At 49.1% G+C, this 19,304-nt stretch overlaps 1 protein-coding gene across 2 annotated transcripts in view; it reads left to right on the forward strand.

Moving 5' to 3' along the window:
- KCNB1 (potassium voltage-gated channel subfamily B member 1) overlaps positions 1–14,888 on the forward strand; it is a 102,217-nt gene extending 87,329 nt beyond the window's left edge. Inside the window, exons 3-4 of one of the 2 annotated variants that reach the window (XR_009344515.1) lie at positions 1,344–3,991; positions 13,744–14,888. Coding sequence is in view for 1 of the 2 variants with exons in the window: in XM_059132925.1 (XP_058988908.1) it covers positions 1,344–3,353 (2,010 nt within the window). In the remaining variant the exon portion in view is untranslated. Of the gene's footprint in view, positions 1–1,343; positions 8,585–13,743 lie in introns of those variants that run through there. The other variant, XM_059132925.1, reaches the window with a different exon arrangement.
- The last annotated feature ends 4,416 nt before the right edge of the window (positions 14,889–19,304 follow it).

Below are 19,304 nucleotides of genomic sequence, written 5' to 3' on the forward strand. Positions count from 1 at the left end.
CAGAGGATATGTTGGATACAAGCATAGCAAAAAACCAAAACGAACAAACCTGGGATGTTGGTAGAGCAGCTGAGGTTGGGGAACCACGTGACACCCACTTTCATCATCTGAGCTGGCTGAGAAAGACACCAGAGCTTTCCTGCTGCTAATGGCATCCCTACTGCCTAGCAAAGTGCCTCACCAAAAGTACATGATCAATAAAAAGTAGCCAAATATTTTAAAACTGATTTCTGGTCCTGTCCCTTCCACTTGTTGCTCTGTGAACTTGAGCAACAGTGAACAAACACTTTGGGAGCCCCTGCCCCGGGTTAGGTGTTTGGGGTGCAGAGATAAGGCTCAGAACCCATCCCTGTCCCCAAAAGCTCATAGATTCTGGGCAGTGATAGACACACACACACAGAGCCCCCTCTGTAATGGGACATGTCTAAAAGTACCCACAGAATGACGAGGGAGCCCGAAGGAGGGAGCAGCCAGCCCCACCAAGGCTGACCTCTGCAGGGAGGCACCACATGGGCAGTGTTTTAAAAGATGGCCTGCACTTCACTGAACAGAGAAAAAGAGACACAGCTGTGCAGGATTGACCAATAGCGTGCGGCCAGAGAAGTGTGATGTTTGGCAACCTGTGCCAGGAGAGGCCCGAAGAGAGGGGTTGAGGTGAAAATGCAGGCTTGACGACCCGGTGTGGTGAGCGAGGATTCACTGCAGAAAACAGAAGCCTTTCACACCCAGGCCACAAGGGCACTGGCTGAGGGGATAGAGTTGGCTGTTTCAGGACAGGGCAGGAAGCGAAAACCAGCTGGACCCCTCGGAGGCTGGTGGGCTAGGCTGATGGGGTGGTGTGGGCTGAGAGACGTCCCCTGTGAGGACGGCTGGCGTGTATCAGACACTGCGCGCGGCTGGAATCTGTCCTGATGCCTTGCCCGTGTGAGTGCATTTACGCCTCGCAGCAGCTCTCCGAGGTAGACATTATTTACCATCCCATTTTGCAGAGAGGAAAATGAGGCTTAGAGTCAACAACTGGCCCAGAGTAAGGAAGTGTCAGAGCTGGGATTTGAACCCCAAACAGCCTGACACCAGAGCCCAAGCTCTCAATTGCCAACCCTACACCCTCTTTCAGATCTCCTGCGTCCTCACTGGTGACCCCGCCCCCCGGGCTGAAATAATTAGCTTTAGATCATTGCCGTCTCTGGGCCTTGGTTTGTACCTCTGGAATAAATGGATTCGAATAGGGGTCTTTTTGCTCAGACGTCCGGGCATGTTGAGAGCAACCTGCAGACGCAGTGTGTTGAGACGGTCATCCTTCTGGCGGTTGGTAACAAAATCCCACTCTGTTCTCCTTGCAGATCCTTGCCATAATTTCCATCATGTTCATCGTCCTCTCCACCATTGCCCTGTCACTCAACACGCTGCCTGAGCTGCAGAGCCTCGACGAGTTCGGCCAGACCACAGACAACCCCCAGCTGGCCCACGTGGAGGCCGTGTGCATTGCGTGGTTCACCATGGAGTACCTGTTGCGGTTCCTCTCCTCCCCTAAGAAATGGAAGTTCTTCAAGGGCCCGCTCAACGCCATTGACTTGTTGGCCATCTTGCCGTACTATGTCACCATCTTCCTCACTGAATCCAACAAGAGTGTGCTGCAGTTCCAGAACGTCCGCCGCGTGGTCCAGATCTTCCGCATCATGCGTATTCTCCGTATCCTTAAGCTCGCACGCCACTCCACTGGGCTCCAGTCCTTGGGCTTCACCCTGCGGAGGAGCTACAATGAGCTGGGCTTGCTCATCCTCTTCCTCGCCATGGGCATCATGATTTTCTCCAGCCTTGTCTTCTTTGCTGAGAAGGATGAGGATGACACCAAGTTCAAAAGCATCCCAGCCTCCTTCTGGTGGGCCACTATCACCATGACGACTGTTGGGTATGGAGACATCTACCCCAAGACTCTCCTGGGGAAGATTGTCGGGGGGCTCTGCTGCATTGCAGGAGTCCTGGTGATTGCTCTTCCCATCCCCATCATTGTCAATAACTTCTCTGAGTTCTACAAGGAGCAGAAGAGGCAGGAGAAAGCGATCAAGCGGAGAGAGGCTCTAGAGAGAGCCAAGAGGAATGGCAGCATCGTCTCCATGAACATGAAAGATGCTTTTGCCCGGAGCATCGAGATGATGGACATTGTGGTTGAGAAAAATGGAGACAATATGGGTAAGAAGGACAAAGTGCAAGATAATCACTTGTCTCCCAACAAATGGAAATGGACAAAGAGGACACTGTCTGAAACTAGCTCAAGTAAGTCCTTTGAAACCAAGGAGCAGGGATCCCCTGAGAAGGCCAGATCATCTTCTAGTCCTCAGCACCTGAACGTCCAGCAGTTGGAAGACATGTACAATAAGATGGCCAAGACCCAATCTCAACCCATCCTCAATACGAAGGAGTCAACAACACAGAGCAAACCAAAGGAAGAACTCGAAATGGAGAGTATCCCCAGCCCTGTAGCCCCTCTGCCCACTCGTACAGAAGGGGTCATCGACATGCGAAGCATGTCGAGCATTGATAGCTTCATTAGCTGTGCCACAGACTTCCCAGAAGCCACCAGATTCTCCCACAGTCCTCTGGCATCACTTCCCAGCAAGACTGGGGGCAGTATGGCCCCAGAGGTGGGCTGGCGGGGAGCTCTGGCTACCAGTGGTGGTAGATTTGTGGAGGCCAACCCCACCCCTGATGCCAGCCATCGCTCTACCTTCTTCATTGAGAGCCCCAAGAGTTCTCTGAAGACAAACAACCCCCTGAAGCTCCGAGCACTTAAAGTCAACTTCATGGAGGGGGACCCCAGTCCACTAGTCCCCGTTCTGGGGATGTACCATGACCCTCTTAGGAATCGGGGGGGTGCTGCCGCTGCTGTCGCTGGACTGGAGTGTGCCACACTCTTGGACAGGCCTGTACTGAGTCCGGAGTCCTCCGTCTACACCACAGCAAGTGCTAGGACGCCCCCCCGATCACCTGAGAAACACACAGCAATAGCATTCAACTTTGAAGCAGGTGTCCACCAGTACATCGACGCGGACACAGATGACGAGGGGCAGGTGCTCTACAGTGTAGATTCCAGCCCTCCCAAGAGCGTCCAGGCGAGCACCAGTCCCAAGTTCAGTGTCGGGACAAGATCAGAGAAGAACCACTTCGAAAGCTCCCCCTTACCCACCTCCCCTAAGTTCTTAAGGCAGAACTGCATTTACTCAACAGAAGCATTGACTGGAAAAGGCCCCAGTGGCCAGGAAAAGTGTAAACTCGAGAACCACATCTCCCCCGACGTCCGCGTGTTGCCGGGAGGAGGAGCCCACGCAAGCACACGGGATCAGAGCATCTGAGCTGCCCCCCTCCCCCGCAACAGAGACTTGTGGCGAGACCCGAGAGGCGTGCCGTCCAGCTTCCCTGCCGCAGAGCCTTTCCGCACGAACTCAGAAAGGCTCTGCAGAGCCTCCAGACAGAAGTGAAACTCTGGGGGAGGCTCCCTAGGGCCTTGAGAGCCACGACAGGTACGACAGAATGCAGTCGGCCAAGACGCAGGATGTGGCATCTCTTTGTACCAAGTCCACTGCCCTCTTTGGGAGATGACGTGGGCAGAACTCACAGCCACCACTACCACATGCTGGACCTAACGAAGGCCACCTACTCCCCACTTGTCTGTCATGGCTGTCCATCACAGCCTCGGGGGGAGGGGGGCGCGCAGCCTCTCCAGCCCTCCTGGCTTCAGCTGGAGAAGGATGCCGGAACAAGCGGCTGGGCTGACCAATTTGGTTTTGGATGTTACCTGGCCACCTCTAGGAACTCCTGTCCATCACCTCCTGGATGGATCCCACTGTTAAGAAGGCTACAGAGGATACTCGTGTCATGGGGAAATTTCCGCACCATCAGCCACGATCCCAGCGCGAAACCCTTACTCAAATGTCTTCATTGACTTCAGTGTTCCATAGTACCTGAGATTTTATTCTGAGATTTCGTCAGGGTGAGTTGCACCACTTGTCCTTGATTCTAATTGCCCCCTGGCAATCCGGGAAGGGTTCACCCGGCAGGCACTCAGCCGGCAGGATGAACTGTGAGCAGTGCTGTAGGGTTGTTAAAAAAAGGAAAGCACTTTCTGTGCATCGCTAGTATAGACTCAAAAGATGTGCAAGTGTCAAATATGCAAAAGAAATAGCTTATTCAAAGAGACTGTATGTTACCGAAGAACAGAATAAAATCTGATTTTTTTTTTAACCTGCAAAAATGAAAGGAAAAAAACAAAATCCCCAATTGAAATGCCCAGTTCAGACTTTTGAATACTTCCTGCGGCAGCAGGGAAAGCATCTACTATAATAGAAATTCTTTTTTGTTTCCTGTGGTATTCAAGTTTAAAAAAAAAAAAAAAGTTAAAATAAAAAGCACTTTATGTTTTTCAAAAATAGGTTTTACCAGGGACAGTGTCAACGTCTTGCACTTTAAAACAAGCACTATTTCCCATGGGCCACTTTCTGGGACTATAGCTGGGCTGTTGGTACATGCCCGTGTCCAGCCACGGGGAGGGGGGTGTTGTGCTGGTCCTGCTGTCTGCGGTGTCAAAGTCTGTGGCCTCCTCCCCTGCCCCTCTGACGCTTCCCGTTAGTCCCCTTGCAAGGAAGGGTACTGACCCCTCAAGTGGGGCCTCCCGCAGAGTCACGTGTACCAGAAGCAGGCACATCTCCGAAGAATACAGTGGACGGTGGGCACTGGGTGTTTACTCTGTCCTCTGTCCTGTCAACCAGCTGTTGGTGTGTTTTCAGTCTCCCTGTCTGTGCTCCAACTCAGCTCTCCTTCCTGCAGCCGTCAACGCGGCCAGTACAGACAAAAGCAATAAGTATTTGTGTGCGTTGTGAACGGTTCTGGCATATTTCTTGGTGTTGGTCTTCCTGTCCCCTTTTGACGACCTGGCGTTGGCCTGCCTGAGTGGGGTCCCACAGGATGGTGGTGTTGGCCGTACCTCGGTTCAGAAACATCGGGTTGAGCCACCAGGTAGCATGATGTCATGCTGGTGGGAAAGATGACATGTCTTTGCTCTGCCTGGCTTTGGTACAGTGTACCGAGGTCGTTCTCTTAATACAGCACTGATGGACGATGTCCCAAGTACAGTAGTGTAGATCTGCTGATCCACCATCTGGTGACAGGCGTACGTCTTCCTGATGGAACAAATACAGTAGGGTTCGCCTGTCCTTCACACAAGGTGTTACCGGTCTGCCTGTTAGTATAATGGCACGATCCGTCTGTCCGTTCACAAATGTCACGGAGTCGTTCCACCTGCCCTCCGTACAGTGGCATGAAGTTGGACCACCTGTCACAGGTATGATGACACGGAGTCATTCCACCGCCCTTAAAAACACCTGTTCTCTGCTGAATCCGTACCTGGTTCATACTGCTTCGCGGTGTCTCTGAGGACTAGGAATCCCTCCAGAAGGGTGCAGTCCTGTTCTTTGCCGTGTTACCCAACAGAACGATGCCACAGTATCTTGATGCTCTGAGAAATCTTCAGAGCACCCTGGCAGCAATGGTAAAGGGGCAGGGAAAGGGTGAGGGCGCCCTGTGCTGGCGACACGCCCGGGAGAGGAGGCAGCAGCGGCCCGAGCGCTTTGCGGGGCACACTGCGGGCTGGGGGCCTCCTGAGGAGCGGCCGCCTGACAGTCGTCCCCAAGCCATGTCAGCTCATGCGTCTCTTCCATGTTTTTATCACCATTTCCGTCGGCCGTCAGCACAAACGTGAAAATTCAGGGAAAACAAACAAATGCTTTTTGATAAAAGTAAATAGTTGTGATTTCCGATTCAGATATTTTTAGAGCTGATGCTATCTGTAAAAATCAATAACAATAATAATAGAGTCTATTTTACATATCAGGAAAGTGAACATGTTTAAATATAGCCATATATAGCGAGAAGGAACTTACCACCCCTTCTTCAATCGAGGCATTTCATTTGTTGGTTGAAGCAGATGAGAAGTGTACAGATTGGATATGACTTCTTGTTTCTTTCTTTTAAACTAATAACCAATTGGTGCAACTCTCCTTGTAACCAAAGGCCCTTTCTGCCTTGTGCGGTCACACAGGACCTGGCCCTCCCTTCCCCGTGTAGTTTGTCTGACCTTAAAGTAGCATTTTATTGAGTCACTTTTGAAGGACGATTTCAGAAGTATCATTAAGAACCTACCTTTTCAGGCTTACAAGCCAGAGTCCTATAGAGTTCTTATAGAAACAGAATAACTGAAACTCAGCATATACTATGCTTAGAAAGTATCGCATCTTGTTTTGGTTTTTTTCTTTTACTTGTGTACGTATTGTGGGAATATAGCTTTTATCCTGTGCCCAAACTCAAAATAAGAGTATTGTAAGTTTTCCCAGGCCCCACCTGCCAAAAAAGGAACAAACCCCGATTTTTATTATGTGTCTACCCCTGCCTGTACCTGTGTCCATGCACTGGGAAATCTACCCGAGAGTCTCCACTGAGAAGCTGACCTTGACAGACAGGTCCTCATAGAGGAGAGGAAAGCATGGATTGGAGGCAAATCCCACTTTCATTCGGAGATCCATGACCCGCCCATTCCTGAGCCAACGAAAATGGGAAAAGGAAAAAACAAAAGGAAACAAAAAAACCAAGTCAACCCAAAGAAACCAAACTAGGGGGCTCTAGCCGGTGAATGTCTGGTCCCTTTGGTGAATTCAGTGAAACTCACCAAGAACCCAGCGGACCACGGCTTCCAACTTCCACCATTATCAGTAAGGGCTAGGGACCAGGTCCCCCGTGTGATCGGGGGCATCCGCGACCCGCGGAGAGAGGAGGGCGAGCTCCGGAGGAGTCGGCTTTTCCACTTTTTTTTTTTTTTTAATCTTTGGGTAAAGAAAAACAACAGGACTTGGGTACAGTAGATTTCTCAGTGCCTTCTTTAGGAATTTTCTCTTAAGCACATTTAATGGGGAAAGAAAAAAAGAGGACAGAACATTTGTCTCCGTGAAGTCCCTTTCTCTAAAAGCACTGGGGATCAAGAAGGAAGAAGACTGGGGGACAGCCAAATCCCGAGGAGGCCCTCCCTTTCAACTCACCCGGCTTGCCCCCGCGTAGGGCTGGTGGCGGCCACAAACTGCCAGACTGATTCCCAGCTCTCCTCCTCCGCGTCTTGGTGACTGTAGCTTCGCCCCTGCCCTTTCTCCTAATGAGACCCACTCTTCGGAGGAGAAAAACAGCAGCAACAACAACAGCAGTATTCTCTTCTGTGAAACTGTGATGTATTGATGTGTGTTACTATTGTACATTTCTGTCTTGCTCCAAGTCACGGCTGGAGTGTCTAGTCCACGGACAAGGGGAAATGGAAATTTTACCATGGACAAGGGTTCACAAGAGCCAGGTCTCTCTCTCTCTCCCCCTCTATTTCTCTCTCTCTCTCTCCTCCTGCTCCCCACCCTTTCCTTATTTCTCTGCCAAGAGTCCCACAGTAACATAACCCCAGGCTTCAGCATCCATTAGATAATTTCGAATGCAGTGAGATTGTAGTGAAATGCCTCTAGGGCATGATCCTTTGTGAGAGGGCTTTTCCAGTGGCTGGAGGAAGAAGGGGTCACCTCTGCGGCCCCCAGGGGAACAAGAGAGAGCCTCCAGCCCTGAGCTCAAGGCCCCCCACCGCCACATACACTTCTGGTTTCTCACCGCTTTTATGACAACATACAAATCCTTTCACTCAGCCAGGGAGACCCAAACCAGCCTGGCTACGCCCCCAAAATGAAATTTACCTCTTCATTTTCTGTTGCCACGTTTCTGGCTCTAGAAGTATCAGATGCAGGCCTACATCGTAGGATATCCAGAGTAGTCTATTTTTTTGTTCAGATAAAAAGTATATAAATATGTGTGTGTGGTTAGCAAATTTGTAATAGGGCTATTCAGTCTCATTGCTGCTTTTGTAATACAGAGTAACATCTTGGGAATTTTTATGGTTGGTCATTATCATAGCTGGTATTTTCTGGGTTTTTTGTTTGTTTTTTCCGTTTCCTCCCATTGCCCCTCAGGCTCTCTTTCTTCCTTTTGGACCTGACTTTCTGGCGGTGGGGAAAGACTTCAGGCTCTGACTTCTTCGTGCAGGCATTTCCTGACACTAGGCCTAGAGTCTGTGGACACTGTAACTTTCCTCGTTCTGTCTGTGTGTTTCTCCTATTTATTGTTCTTAAGATTCCAGGGCATGGAAGCAGGAGGGAGACCCAGGGGAAGCAAGGCTACTGATGGTCCTCAAAATCGGGATGGCATGTTGGCTGGCTCAGCTCCTCCTCCCCAACCCTGCTGGCATTTTGAAGACTGAATTTTCTCATCTCTGGAGATCTTAGGACTACAAATCTCATGCAAGCAAACTTCCCACTGAGGTCCAGAACACACCCAAGCCCTTCTTGGCTGGCCTGTTGCCATGTTCAGCGACCCACTTCCCTGTAACATCAGTTGGATCCGAAGGCCAGAGCATTTTCAGGTTCTTGCAAACCTCAGAGAACATGTTGGGCCTCAGATCTCATCAACTTCTTACTGGTTCCTCATTTTAATCCATTTGCAACATCCTCACAAACACACACACACACACACACAAAAAAAAAAAAAAAAAAAAATCCCAAAACACAAAACAAAAAAACAAACACAGTAAACAAGCTTGCAGCCAAACCATGCAAAGACGCGTTCCCAAGAACCTGCCATCTCATCTCCCCATCCCTTCCAGCTGCCTGGCTCCTACCACCAGAGACTTCTGGCAAGGGCAGTGGTGTTTTTCCAGTTTCCACTTATCCAGGCACTGGGGAGTTTCTGGACTGTCCTGATTGACTCCACCAGGCAGCTTCCAGCCTTGGGCAGGCCGAGGACATCTCACAAAGCAGGATCTTCAGCAGAAAGTGATTCTCACTCCTCAACTCATTCAGGAAGATGAAGAAAGGCCAGATGATCTCCCACTTGGCATTCATTTCTAGGTGTTCATACCCCACCTGCCTCGCTATCAGTTTCAGGACTCTGGCCTCCTTCCATATCAGAGTTCTGAGCCGAATCTGGACCCCCATGGCAGTGAACCATCCCCTTGGATAAACCCCAAGAGGAAACCAAGGACGAATGTATTACTTTGGACTCTGCCTCTCATCAGAGTTTTCCCACTCCCCCCAAATTCCTGCCTGGTACTCTCATTTGAACCAGAGCCAAATAAAACAGATTCGATTTTTACAGACTTTTGCACAAGAACAAAACAAATTGTCTCCCAGGAGTTTGCCAGGTTTGATACCCAGATAAGCAAATAACTCTGTCCGGTGGCTGGTTTCATCTAAAGAGAGATTGGGAGGTTTGGGTTTCTATCCACTGCCCCTGCTTTTGTTTTAACCTGGAATTTCTCCTGAATGTCCCCAAATGCCGACTTCAAGAAATGGATTTGCAAGGGGGTCTGGTGAATCCAGCAGTCCCTCATCTTTTTCTTCCCCTCCGGTTCTAACTCTCCATTCCTCTCTCCAAAGACCCTAAAAAGATCTAAAGCCTGGCCAGGATGGGGGAAGGGGCTGTTCTCCTGAAGGGGAAAGATATGCCTGCAGGATGACTGAGTGAGTCTCTGAAAGTCTCTTTCCTGTAATGAACGAAGTGGTCTATTTCAGTTCCGATTAAGAAAGTAATTCTCATGGGCAGGGCCGCCTTACCATGGAATTCGGTGCCATGTTGGGGAATGAGCTGCTTTGAAAGAGGCTAGAGGATGCACAAAATGGATGTTGCTGAGGGACCCTCACATTGCACGGCCACTAGACTGAACAACGAGGGAAATCTGCACCCCTTTCCCCCTGGGGAGGTGTGTATGTGGTTTGAACATCTGGGCACAGGCTCGAGGCATTGAGGCAAAAGCAGGGAGCACAATTAGCAGGAATTCAAATTCTAGGATTTGGAGTTTTCCGCGAGGGGTGCCAGGGAGGGAATTGGCAGCAGGACACCCTCCTTCCCTTCGGCTTCCTACCCTGGGCAATTTTAATGACCCCACCGATCACTCATCTAACCCGTCCCCAGTGCCCTAACAGGCCCCACACTGGGTGAGATGAGGCTTACGCTGCCCTCCCCAAACCAGCCAAGGAGCAGTCCCGTCTCTGGCTGGTCGTCTCATGGTGCTTCGGCTCTTCTGCCCAGACCCTGTGCCCTCTTAGGCCTGAGGCTTTCTGTACACGAGATGCAATTATCTTTTATCCACTAGCCAGCCGTCGAACTGCCCAGGCAACAGCTAATGGCACCGTTCCAAAAGGGCTTTTTTTTTTTTTTCTTCTGGCAAATAAAACAGAAAAATCGCATTCAAGACATCTGAAAATCTCCACCCAATAAAGTTTAAGTCCAGAAGGACCAAAAGAGAGAGGCCACTGTAATCTGATTTTGCAGCCAGACAAGGCTTTCGCTGCCCAGGTTCCCACATCCGTAGCCCCTTCCCCAGTTGGTCTGGAAACTGCATTGTCCAAGGAGAGCATTTGACACAAGAGGTTGTAAAATCCCCCTCCCCCAGTTGTGGGTTTGGAGGAGGTGGGCCTTCATCCTCAAGGCGACCCCAAGTATAGGCAGTTGGGGGCAGTTTTATTATGAAGTGATGCTGGATGGTAAGATTGCAAGGACAGACTGAGCTTGCACTTTCCCCGGAAACACAATGAAACAAAAATCCAGTTCCCAAGATCCTCCTCTGAAGCTCTGTCCTGCAGAAATATCTCAAGTCAGTGGCTACAATGGCATGACAATTCTGGAAAATGAAGGAAACTCCCAATTCTGTCTCATTAAGATGCTCTCAAGGGTCCTGCGTGGATCATCGCACACTTCTTGCCTCCCTGAGCTAATCCAAGTTTGGAAAACAAGCAGGGAAGCCCAGGAGAAGATGCCCAAGAGATTCGGACTTCTCCGAGGCTTTGGCTTGTGGCTCCCTGGTCTGCACTAGGGTTTGGGTCTCTCCTTAGATAAGCTTGACATCAAAGCCCCCTGTGCCTAGTGGGTGGGGAAGAGGAAGATCAGCAGCTGCTGAGCCCGGGGCAGCCAACCTGTTTGCTCTCCAGACCTATCCCAGCTTCAGTCCAAGGCCAAGGGCTGGGAACATCATTTTATGGGCCAGAAACTCGGGGTTACCCCCCAGTATATGCCCGTGGCACATACAGGCACCCAGCTGGTGTTTTTTTGGAGTGAGTGAATGTGTAAACGATTGACTTCTGAGTGAGCGAATGCAGAATTTCATCAGTTCCTGCCAGGCTTGGGGTATTGCTAACTGGGGAGGAAGGAGAAATGGGGGGCCCCTCCCATTAAAGCCTGTGAGCCCCACCAATGCCATTTGGCCTTTGACTCAACTAGGGGCCATGATGCTATCCAGATTTGACATTTGTCTGCCCTAAGGTCCACACTCTTCTCAGAGCAGCACTTCCTGGGGCCCCACAGGCCATCTCCATGTTCTTTCCTACTCTCCTGTCTTGCATTTTCAGCCTCATGTTCTAGTCTAGCTCACAAGGAAGGGATTTGCTGGGGGCAGGAATTTGGGAGCTGACATCTGGAAACTGGATTGCATTCCCTGAGCCATGGGAGTCCAGCTGGAAAGGAGGGCAAACCTGCCCTCCACCTTTGAGAGCTAATGGGTCTTCCTTTCTTCTGACCCCAGTGCCCCCAAAGGTAGCATGTGCCCCAATTCCATCAGCTCTAAGACCCTCTGTCTCTCCCAGGAACCATGGTGTGAGGTTGAGGCTTTTCTGCCAGCAAAGCCATTCTGATCACCCCACCATGATGGGGGCCAAGCCAATCACATTAGCCATAAATGACCAATGTCCTTAGCCACTCTTTTCTTGGGGTCACATTTGTGGGTCCTGTTCATCTCTGGTCAGTTGATGTCTCTAGTCCTTCCTGTAAAAGTGAAAATGAACATTGTGTGTGTGTGTGTGACTGTGCACACGCACACACACGCACACATACACAGACACACCTACACACACAGAAACCAAACAACAAAAAATTTGTGTCTTTTTATGCATGTGATGAGATGAAATTGTGACCTCCAGCTGCTGTCCTGTCTTGTAAAATATGTCCAAATGTTCAAGAATTTCTAAGCAAATGGTCCTTTAACGAAGTATGCACAGTTCAATAAAAAGGTATGGAGAAAACCAGCGTGGTGGAGTTTGTGTTATTTTGGGGAGGGCATAGGGAGATGGGGATGTGAAGGTCTGCGGGAGAGGCTGAATCGGGGACCATGGGGGGCAGCACTAGCTTCTTTTCTTCCTGAAATAGAGAAGGTCTGAAAAATGTAACAGGCTTGTCACCCCAATATGCAAGCAGTGGCAACGTTCCCCCCACACTGGGTGCCGTGTGCATGGACCAAAGTCTAAACTCTGGTTATCTGGCTCTCGTGTTAACTGTACCTGGGCATTCTTGGCCCCACCACCTCTCATCAACACGCCCCAGGTGCCTACAAGAGTCACACACCCGACTTTGGCACTCCATCCACCTTCTCATCTTTATTGTTCTCTGTAGCACTGCCTCGGACACACTGTATTTTATCTACACATTTTGTTTACTGCTGACCTCCCTTCAACAGAACATAAATTCAAAAACTGGAAAGCAAAGAGAATAAAGACTAGGGAAAAACAAACAAACAAACCCCAGAACAGCAAATCCAAGGACCATGTGTATATCTGTGTGTGTGTGTGTGTTTTATTTTATTTTACCCACCCAAATAGTAATATACCATAAACATGGCTCTGCAGATTGCTTTTGTCATTTCAGAGATCTTGAAGATCATTCTGTATTTCTGTATTAATGCATGAAGAGCTTCCTCATTCTCTTGGGAGCCTGTGTTGTGTTCTGTTGTACGCAGTAATTGCTAGTCTCCTACAGCTGAGCATTAAGGTTGCTTCCAAACTTTTGTGATAACAAACAGTGCTGAAATGAATGGCCTGTCAGCGGTTCCTGTGGGCTCTGCCTCCAAAATAGATTTGGAATCTGTGCTGCTCACCCCTGCATCGCCGCCGTGTGGGGCCACCCCATCGCTGTCTACCGCCTCATGATTGCGATGGCCTCCAGACCAGGCTCCCTGCTTCTACCTTTGATCACGTTCAAGCTCCTCTCTGCACAGTGGCCAGAGGGATCCTGTCAAACTGTCAGTCTGATTATGTCACTTCATTGTCAGAACATTCCAGAGGCTTCTCATCGCATTCTGAATAATATCCAAAGTCCTTGGTACTGTCTGCAAGGCCATACGTCCCCTAGCCCCACTGTCTCTTTGATTTCAATACCCCCTGCTTTCTCCTGAGGCTGCGTGGCTCCATTATCACTGGCCTACTCACTGTTCCTCAGACATGCCCAGAGTGGACTCATCTGATGATCCTGCCCCCTTCCAGTCCCCACCTCTGAATCCTCAATCCTCTTGGATCAACTGTCTGATTACTCTTCCCTTCCCTCACTCCTCTTCAGACACATTGGCCACCATTCAGTTTTCCAATACACCAAGCATGCTTCCACCCCAGGACCTTTGCACTGGCTGTCCTCTATGCCTGGAACATCTTTTCCAGGCTGGCCTCATGGCTCATTCCCTCACCACCTTCAGGTGTCACCTTCTTGGCATCCCCTTTATCTGACAATCCTGGTTATAATGGCAACATCCCCTACCCACACACACATACCTCTCATAGTCTGTCCCCTTCTGCTTTATTGTTCTCCATAACACCATCTCTGATACACTATATTTTATTGTTTTCCTCCCTCTAATAGATGATAAATTCCTCCCTCCAGTAGAGCATAAATTCAAAAACTTATAAGCATTGAGAACAAAGACTAAAAAAACAGAAGATCCAAGGACTGTGGGACAACTATAAAAGGTGTGACATCTGCATAACGGGAATACCAGAAAGAGAAGAGAGAAAGGAACAGAAGAAATATTTGAAATGAAAATGACTGAGAATTTCCAAAACTTAATGTCAGACTAAACCACAGATCCAGGAAGCACCAAGAAGCATAAATTTCCCCAAAATAACTCCACCAGGCGTGTCATTTTCAAACTAGAGAAAAATCAAAGATTTTTTTTAAAAAATCCTGAAAGAATCCAGAGGAAAAAACACCTCACCTGTAAAAGACCAACGATAAGAATTACACCTGACATCTCAGAAACCATGCAAGCAGGAAAAGAATGGAATGAGAGAGGCAAGTGTTGAGAGAAAAGAAAGGAAAAAGTCCAGCAACCTAGAATTCTATACCCTACAAAATTACTCCACAAGAGTGCAAGAGAAATAAGGACTTTCTCGAACAGAAATGGAAGGAATTTGTTGCCAGTTGACCTGTCTTACAAGAAATGTGAAAAGAACAACACATCTTCAAGAGGAAGGCTTCCAATTAACAGATTAAGATGTCTGACGCACTGGTGTGAAGAAAAGTGAAATTGGGTAAAGGGGGGGGGCAAAAAAATAGCACCCACTTAATAAGGCTGGCATAAAGATTAAATCAAATGATCCATAAGGTTCCTTGTATAGAGGTGGGCACAGGTAAGTGTTACACAAATGTTGGCCACTGGTGTGTTTTCAGTGTTGGCTCAGGGGGCGCACATGTGTTAGAGACCCTAGGGCACTGCTCCCCTGAAGTTTACAGCTTGGGACAGCATTTTATAAACTGAGCCGGGACCACTCCTGCAGGGGTTCTTAAACTTTGCGTTCCCGGGACCCCCAGGCAGTCTGATAAACCCCATCCATGCACACCCTCTCAGAAAAGTAATTTTAAGTGCATGAAATATGACACATAAGTTTACAAAAGAAACCTACTCTATTGAAATGCAATTATTAAAATATTTTAATGATGTAATACAGTAATACATGTGTTTCTTTATTAACAAACAAGCAGATCTCTCAGTGGGTCTGCTAATGACCAAAACGTTGAGAGGGGGAAGACGGTTTTAAGTCATCTGCAACAACTATAATGGAACACAAAATCATCTACAATTTGTATCAGTGACAACATCACAAGTACTGCAAATACTAAGATGATTTGATGCCTGCGTTGGCAACTGAAGGAAGTGTTACAGGTCAGCTGGAGGTCAGTGAAAATAAATAGAGGGAGATTTGTCTCCTGCAAGCTCACAGACCCAGATTACAAACCTGTGTTACGGGACTTCGCAATTTATTTCACGGGTCACGACTGTTACTTTTTTTTTTTTTTTTAAAGATTTTATTTATTTGACAGAGAGAAATTACAAGTACACTGAGAGGCAGGCAGAGAGAGAGAGAGAGAGAGAGAGAGAGAGAGAAGGAAGCAGGCTCCCTGCTGAGCAGAGAGCCCGATGTGGGACTCGATCCCAGGACCCTGAGATCATGACCTGAGCCGAAGGCAGCAGCTTAACCCACTGAGCCACCCAGGCGCCCACGACTGTTACTTTTTTAATGAAAGAACAACTTGGCTGGAATAGAAATAGAATAGAACAGAACAGAATAGAATGCATTGCTCATAATATAAGTACAGATTCATGCAATTTCCATTTCAATTGTGTGTGTTACAGGTCATGATGCAAAATGTACTTCTTCCTGCAATTCAGAAATAGCCGAGAAGCAATGACATGGGAGAGAGCAGGCCCAGCACAGCCACTACCACACTGCAGGTGCACACATCCTTGCCGCTCCCGCCAGGCCCCATCTGCCCTCCTGCCCACACACAAGAACACACACGGGCTCCAAAAACGCTGCGTTGTCAGGAGTCGCCCAACTGTTTCCCCCCTCTCCTCGGGGAGAGGAGCAGGTGTGGTGATGCCCATGTCCTGAGCTCATCGCCTGTCTGGGGACATGCCCCTCCTGATGGCCACATGTCCCCAGAGCAAATATTAGGAGAGCTTTTGTGAAAAGCCAGCTGGCAGCATGTCTGAAGGTGCCAGGCTGCAAAGGTTCGGGCCTGAATAAACTGCCCGAGAGGAGACACTACAGGGGACGAAGGCTGGGCAAGTCGTTTTGTGCTTTTTCTGGAGGCGTGTCCTTCCTATTGCCAATCCTGAATCTGGAAGGAGAGAGTTTGGGAGAGGACACTGCAATCAGAAAAAGAAAAATTTCTAAGGGAACCTACTCTCTGGTCTCCCGAGCGGAAGGGAGACTGACACTGGCAGAAGGGAAGTTGCAGGAACAAAGGACCCGCTTGTCAAATGGGTTGGCAATTTCCCTTCTGTGCTAATGAGCAGGAACTGGCTGGAAGAGAAAGATGGGCTTGGGGGGCAGGGATTCATCAAGCTGCAGCTCAGTCTAAGTGATGGCAAAGAGAAAACTTAGGGTCTGAAGCATCTGAGCTCAAATTCTAACTACAGCACTGCTTTGCTATGTGACCCAGGGCCAGTCCTTTTCCATCTCTGGATCCTGGTTTTCTAGTCTGTAAGACGGGAAAATAATAGTGTCCACTTCAAGGGGCTGCTGGAGGGCTTCGAGGAAAAGAAGTAAATTGCTTAGCCCAAAGCTTGGCATCCAGTGAGCACTCCATAATGGTAGCTTTCACTGTTCTTATAATTTTTTTTTTTAAAGATTTTATTTATTTATTTGACACAGCGAGAGAGATCGCAAGTATGCAGAAAGGCAGGCAGAGAGGCAGGCAGAGAGAGAGAGGGGGAAGCAGGCTCCTCGCCGAGCAGAGAGCCCGATGTGGGGCTCGATCCCAGAACCCTGAGATCATGACCTGAGCTGAAGGCAGAGGTTTAACCTACTGAGCCACCCAGGTGCCCCTGTTCTTATAATTTTTATCACCACTGCAACCTACAGCCTACATGCGTTCTTTAATGGAGAGCTATTGTCTAGCTGAGCTCCTACCAATGCCAGAAATCACAGAGAACATGAAATCACACTCGTTAACACTCACCAAGCATTTACTGCGCGTCAGGCCCTGTTCCAAGCCCTTTACGTGATTTGCTAATTAATTCTCAGCAACAACCCTATGAAACACAACCTATGAAATTATCATCATGGGTATCATCATAAAATGATCATCACCAACAACCCCGCAAGATGATCGTTATCCTTATTTTACAGATGAGGAACTATGTCAGTTTTCTATTGCTAAAGTAACAAATTATCCCAATGCTTAGGGGCTCCAAACAACCATAAATATTTATTATCTCACACAGCTTCCGTGGTTCAGGGGTTTGAGAGTGGCTTCGCTGCGTGGCTCTGGAAGAGACTCTCTGATGAGGTTGCCGTGAAGGAGCCGGCCAGGACCCTGGTCTGAAGGCCCAAAGGCTGACTTCCAAGATGGCGCCCTCACATGGTTGGCAGGTCGATGCAGAGCTGTTGGCAGGAAGCCTTGGTTCTTCCCCACCTGAATTTGTCCATAGGGTTCCTTGAGTGTCTTCACATCCCTCTTGAGGGCTTCCTCGGGGTGAACGATCCAACAGAAAGACAGAAGCTATGGTGTGGTTCCCCCCAACTGTTTTATTGTGACAAAACACACACCCCATAAATTTTACCATCCCCAGTCACTTTTTTAGAAGACTTTATTTTTGAGTGATCTCTACACCCAACATGGGGCTCACACTCATGGCCCTGAGATCGAGAGCCACATGCTCCTCCGACTGAGCCCGCCAGGTGCTCTCCCAGCCATTTTAAGCACACAGTTCCGTGGCATTAAGTCCGCTCCCACTCTTGCGCAACCAACACCACCATCCCTTCCCGCAGAACTGAAGCTCTAAACCCATTAGACGCTAACTGTCCGCCCTCCTTCCCCCAGCCCCTGGCAACCACCATTGCGATTTCTGTCTTTACAACTTTGACTCCTCTAGGTACCTCCTATAGGTAGAATGAAAGAGCATTTGGGTTTTTTGTGTGGCCAACTTACTTGTTTTACTCACCATCATGTCCCCAAGGTTGTCTCGCCTGTGTGCAGAATTCCCTTCCTTTTTTATTTTTTTAAAGAGTTTATTTATTTATCTGACAAACAGAGATCACAAGTAGGCAGAGAGGCAGGCAGAAAGTGAGAGGGAAGCAGGCTCCCCGCTGAGCAGAGAGCCCAACGCGGGGTTCCATCCCAGGACCCTGAGATCATGACCTGAGCCGAAGGCAGAGGCTTTAACCCAGTGAGCCACCCAGGCGCCCCCACCCCTTTTTAAGGCTGATAAGTCTACTGTCACAATGTGTTTTTCTTATCCAGACTTGGAAGTCACGCATACTGCCTCTTCTGCAGTATCCTCTAGGCCACACAGGTCAGCCCTATTCACTGTGGCCCCGGGGTGACCCAAAGGAGGGAATACGAGGACATGAGCATCACCGGAAGCCATCTTGCAGGCTGGCCACTGCCGAACAGAGGCCCCACAGGGTTAGTGGATTTACCCAAGATCCCACAACAGGCAAGTGACAGACCCTGGACTCGAACCATGACATGCATCGCTGTGTGACCACTCTATAGTATTGGCAGCCCCCCAACCCACACCTCAACGTGGCTTCCACTGGGGAAGGAAAAGGTCCCTGGTGGGGCAGAGACTGAGTGGAAGGTCAGGAGGCCTGGGCTGGAGTCTGCGTTCTCGCATAATTCACCATGTGACCTGCGTGAAAGGGTTATGCAGGGAAAATCTCTCTCTCGCCCCCTCTGGTTACCACCCAGTTTCCCTTCCCAGAGGCAGCTACTCCTACTAGTTCCTCCTTGAATTATCACATTACTTTCTTTTCTTTTTTTTAAGATTTTATTTGTTTATCTGACAGACAGAAATCATAAGTAGGCAGAGAGGCAGGCAGAGAGAGAGTGGGGGAAGCAGGTTCCCTGCTGAGCAGAGGACCACCCCCTCAACCCCCGATGTGCGGCTCGATCCCAGGACCCCGGGATCATGACCCGAGCTGAAGGCAGAGGCTTTAACCACTGAGCCACCAAGGCGCCCCACATTACTTTATTTTCTTAAACCAACCTAATTTCCAAGGACCTGCTAAGCAGGAGAGATCAGTTCAGCCCCTTTTGGGTCTGGGGAGCCTGGGTCTTACCAGTCACCAAGGCATAGACGGTGGTGAGGGGGCGGGGCCTTCCAGGTCTCACTGGTCTAACCACCTCGGTGACTCTGGAGGTGTCCCCTGCCCCAGGCATGTAGAATCCTTGGAGCCAAGGAGAGGAGCTGGGGTTTGAACCCAGGTCCGGAGCCCAAGCTCTTAAGCCCTTCATTACCTCCCAAAGTTCAGATCCTTTGCTGCATTTGGAAAAATATAAAAAATGCAAGCACACAACTACCCAAAAATGATGAATAGCACTGTTTGTCCCTGGAATAAAACCCATTACTTAAAAACGTAACTGCGGACAGCGTGGAAATGTTAAAAATTCTTAAGCTATAACGTAAAGTTAAA

The sequence above is a fragment of the Mustela lutreola genome, chromosome 9 (genome assembly GCF_030435805.1).
Source record: "Mustela lutreola isolate mMusLut2 chromosome 9, mMusLut2.pri, whole genome shotgun sequence".
NCBI classification, from domain to species: Eukaryota; Metazoa; Chordata; class Mammalia; order Carnivora; family Mustelidae; genus Mustela; species Mustela lutreola.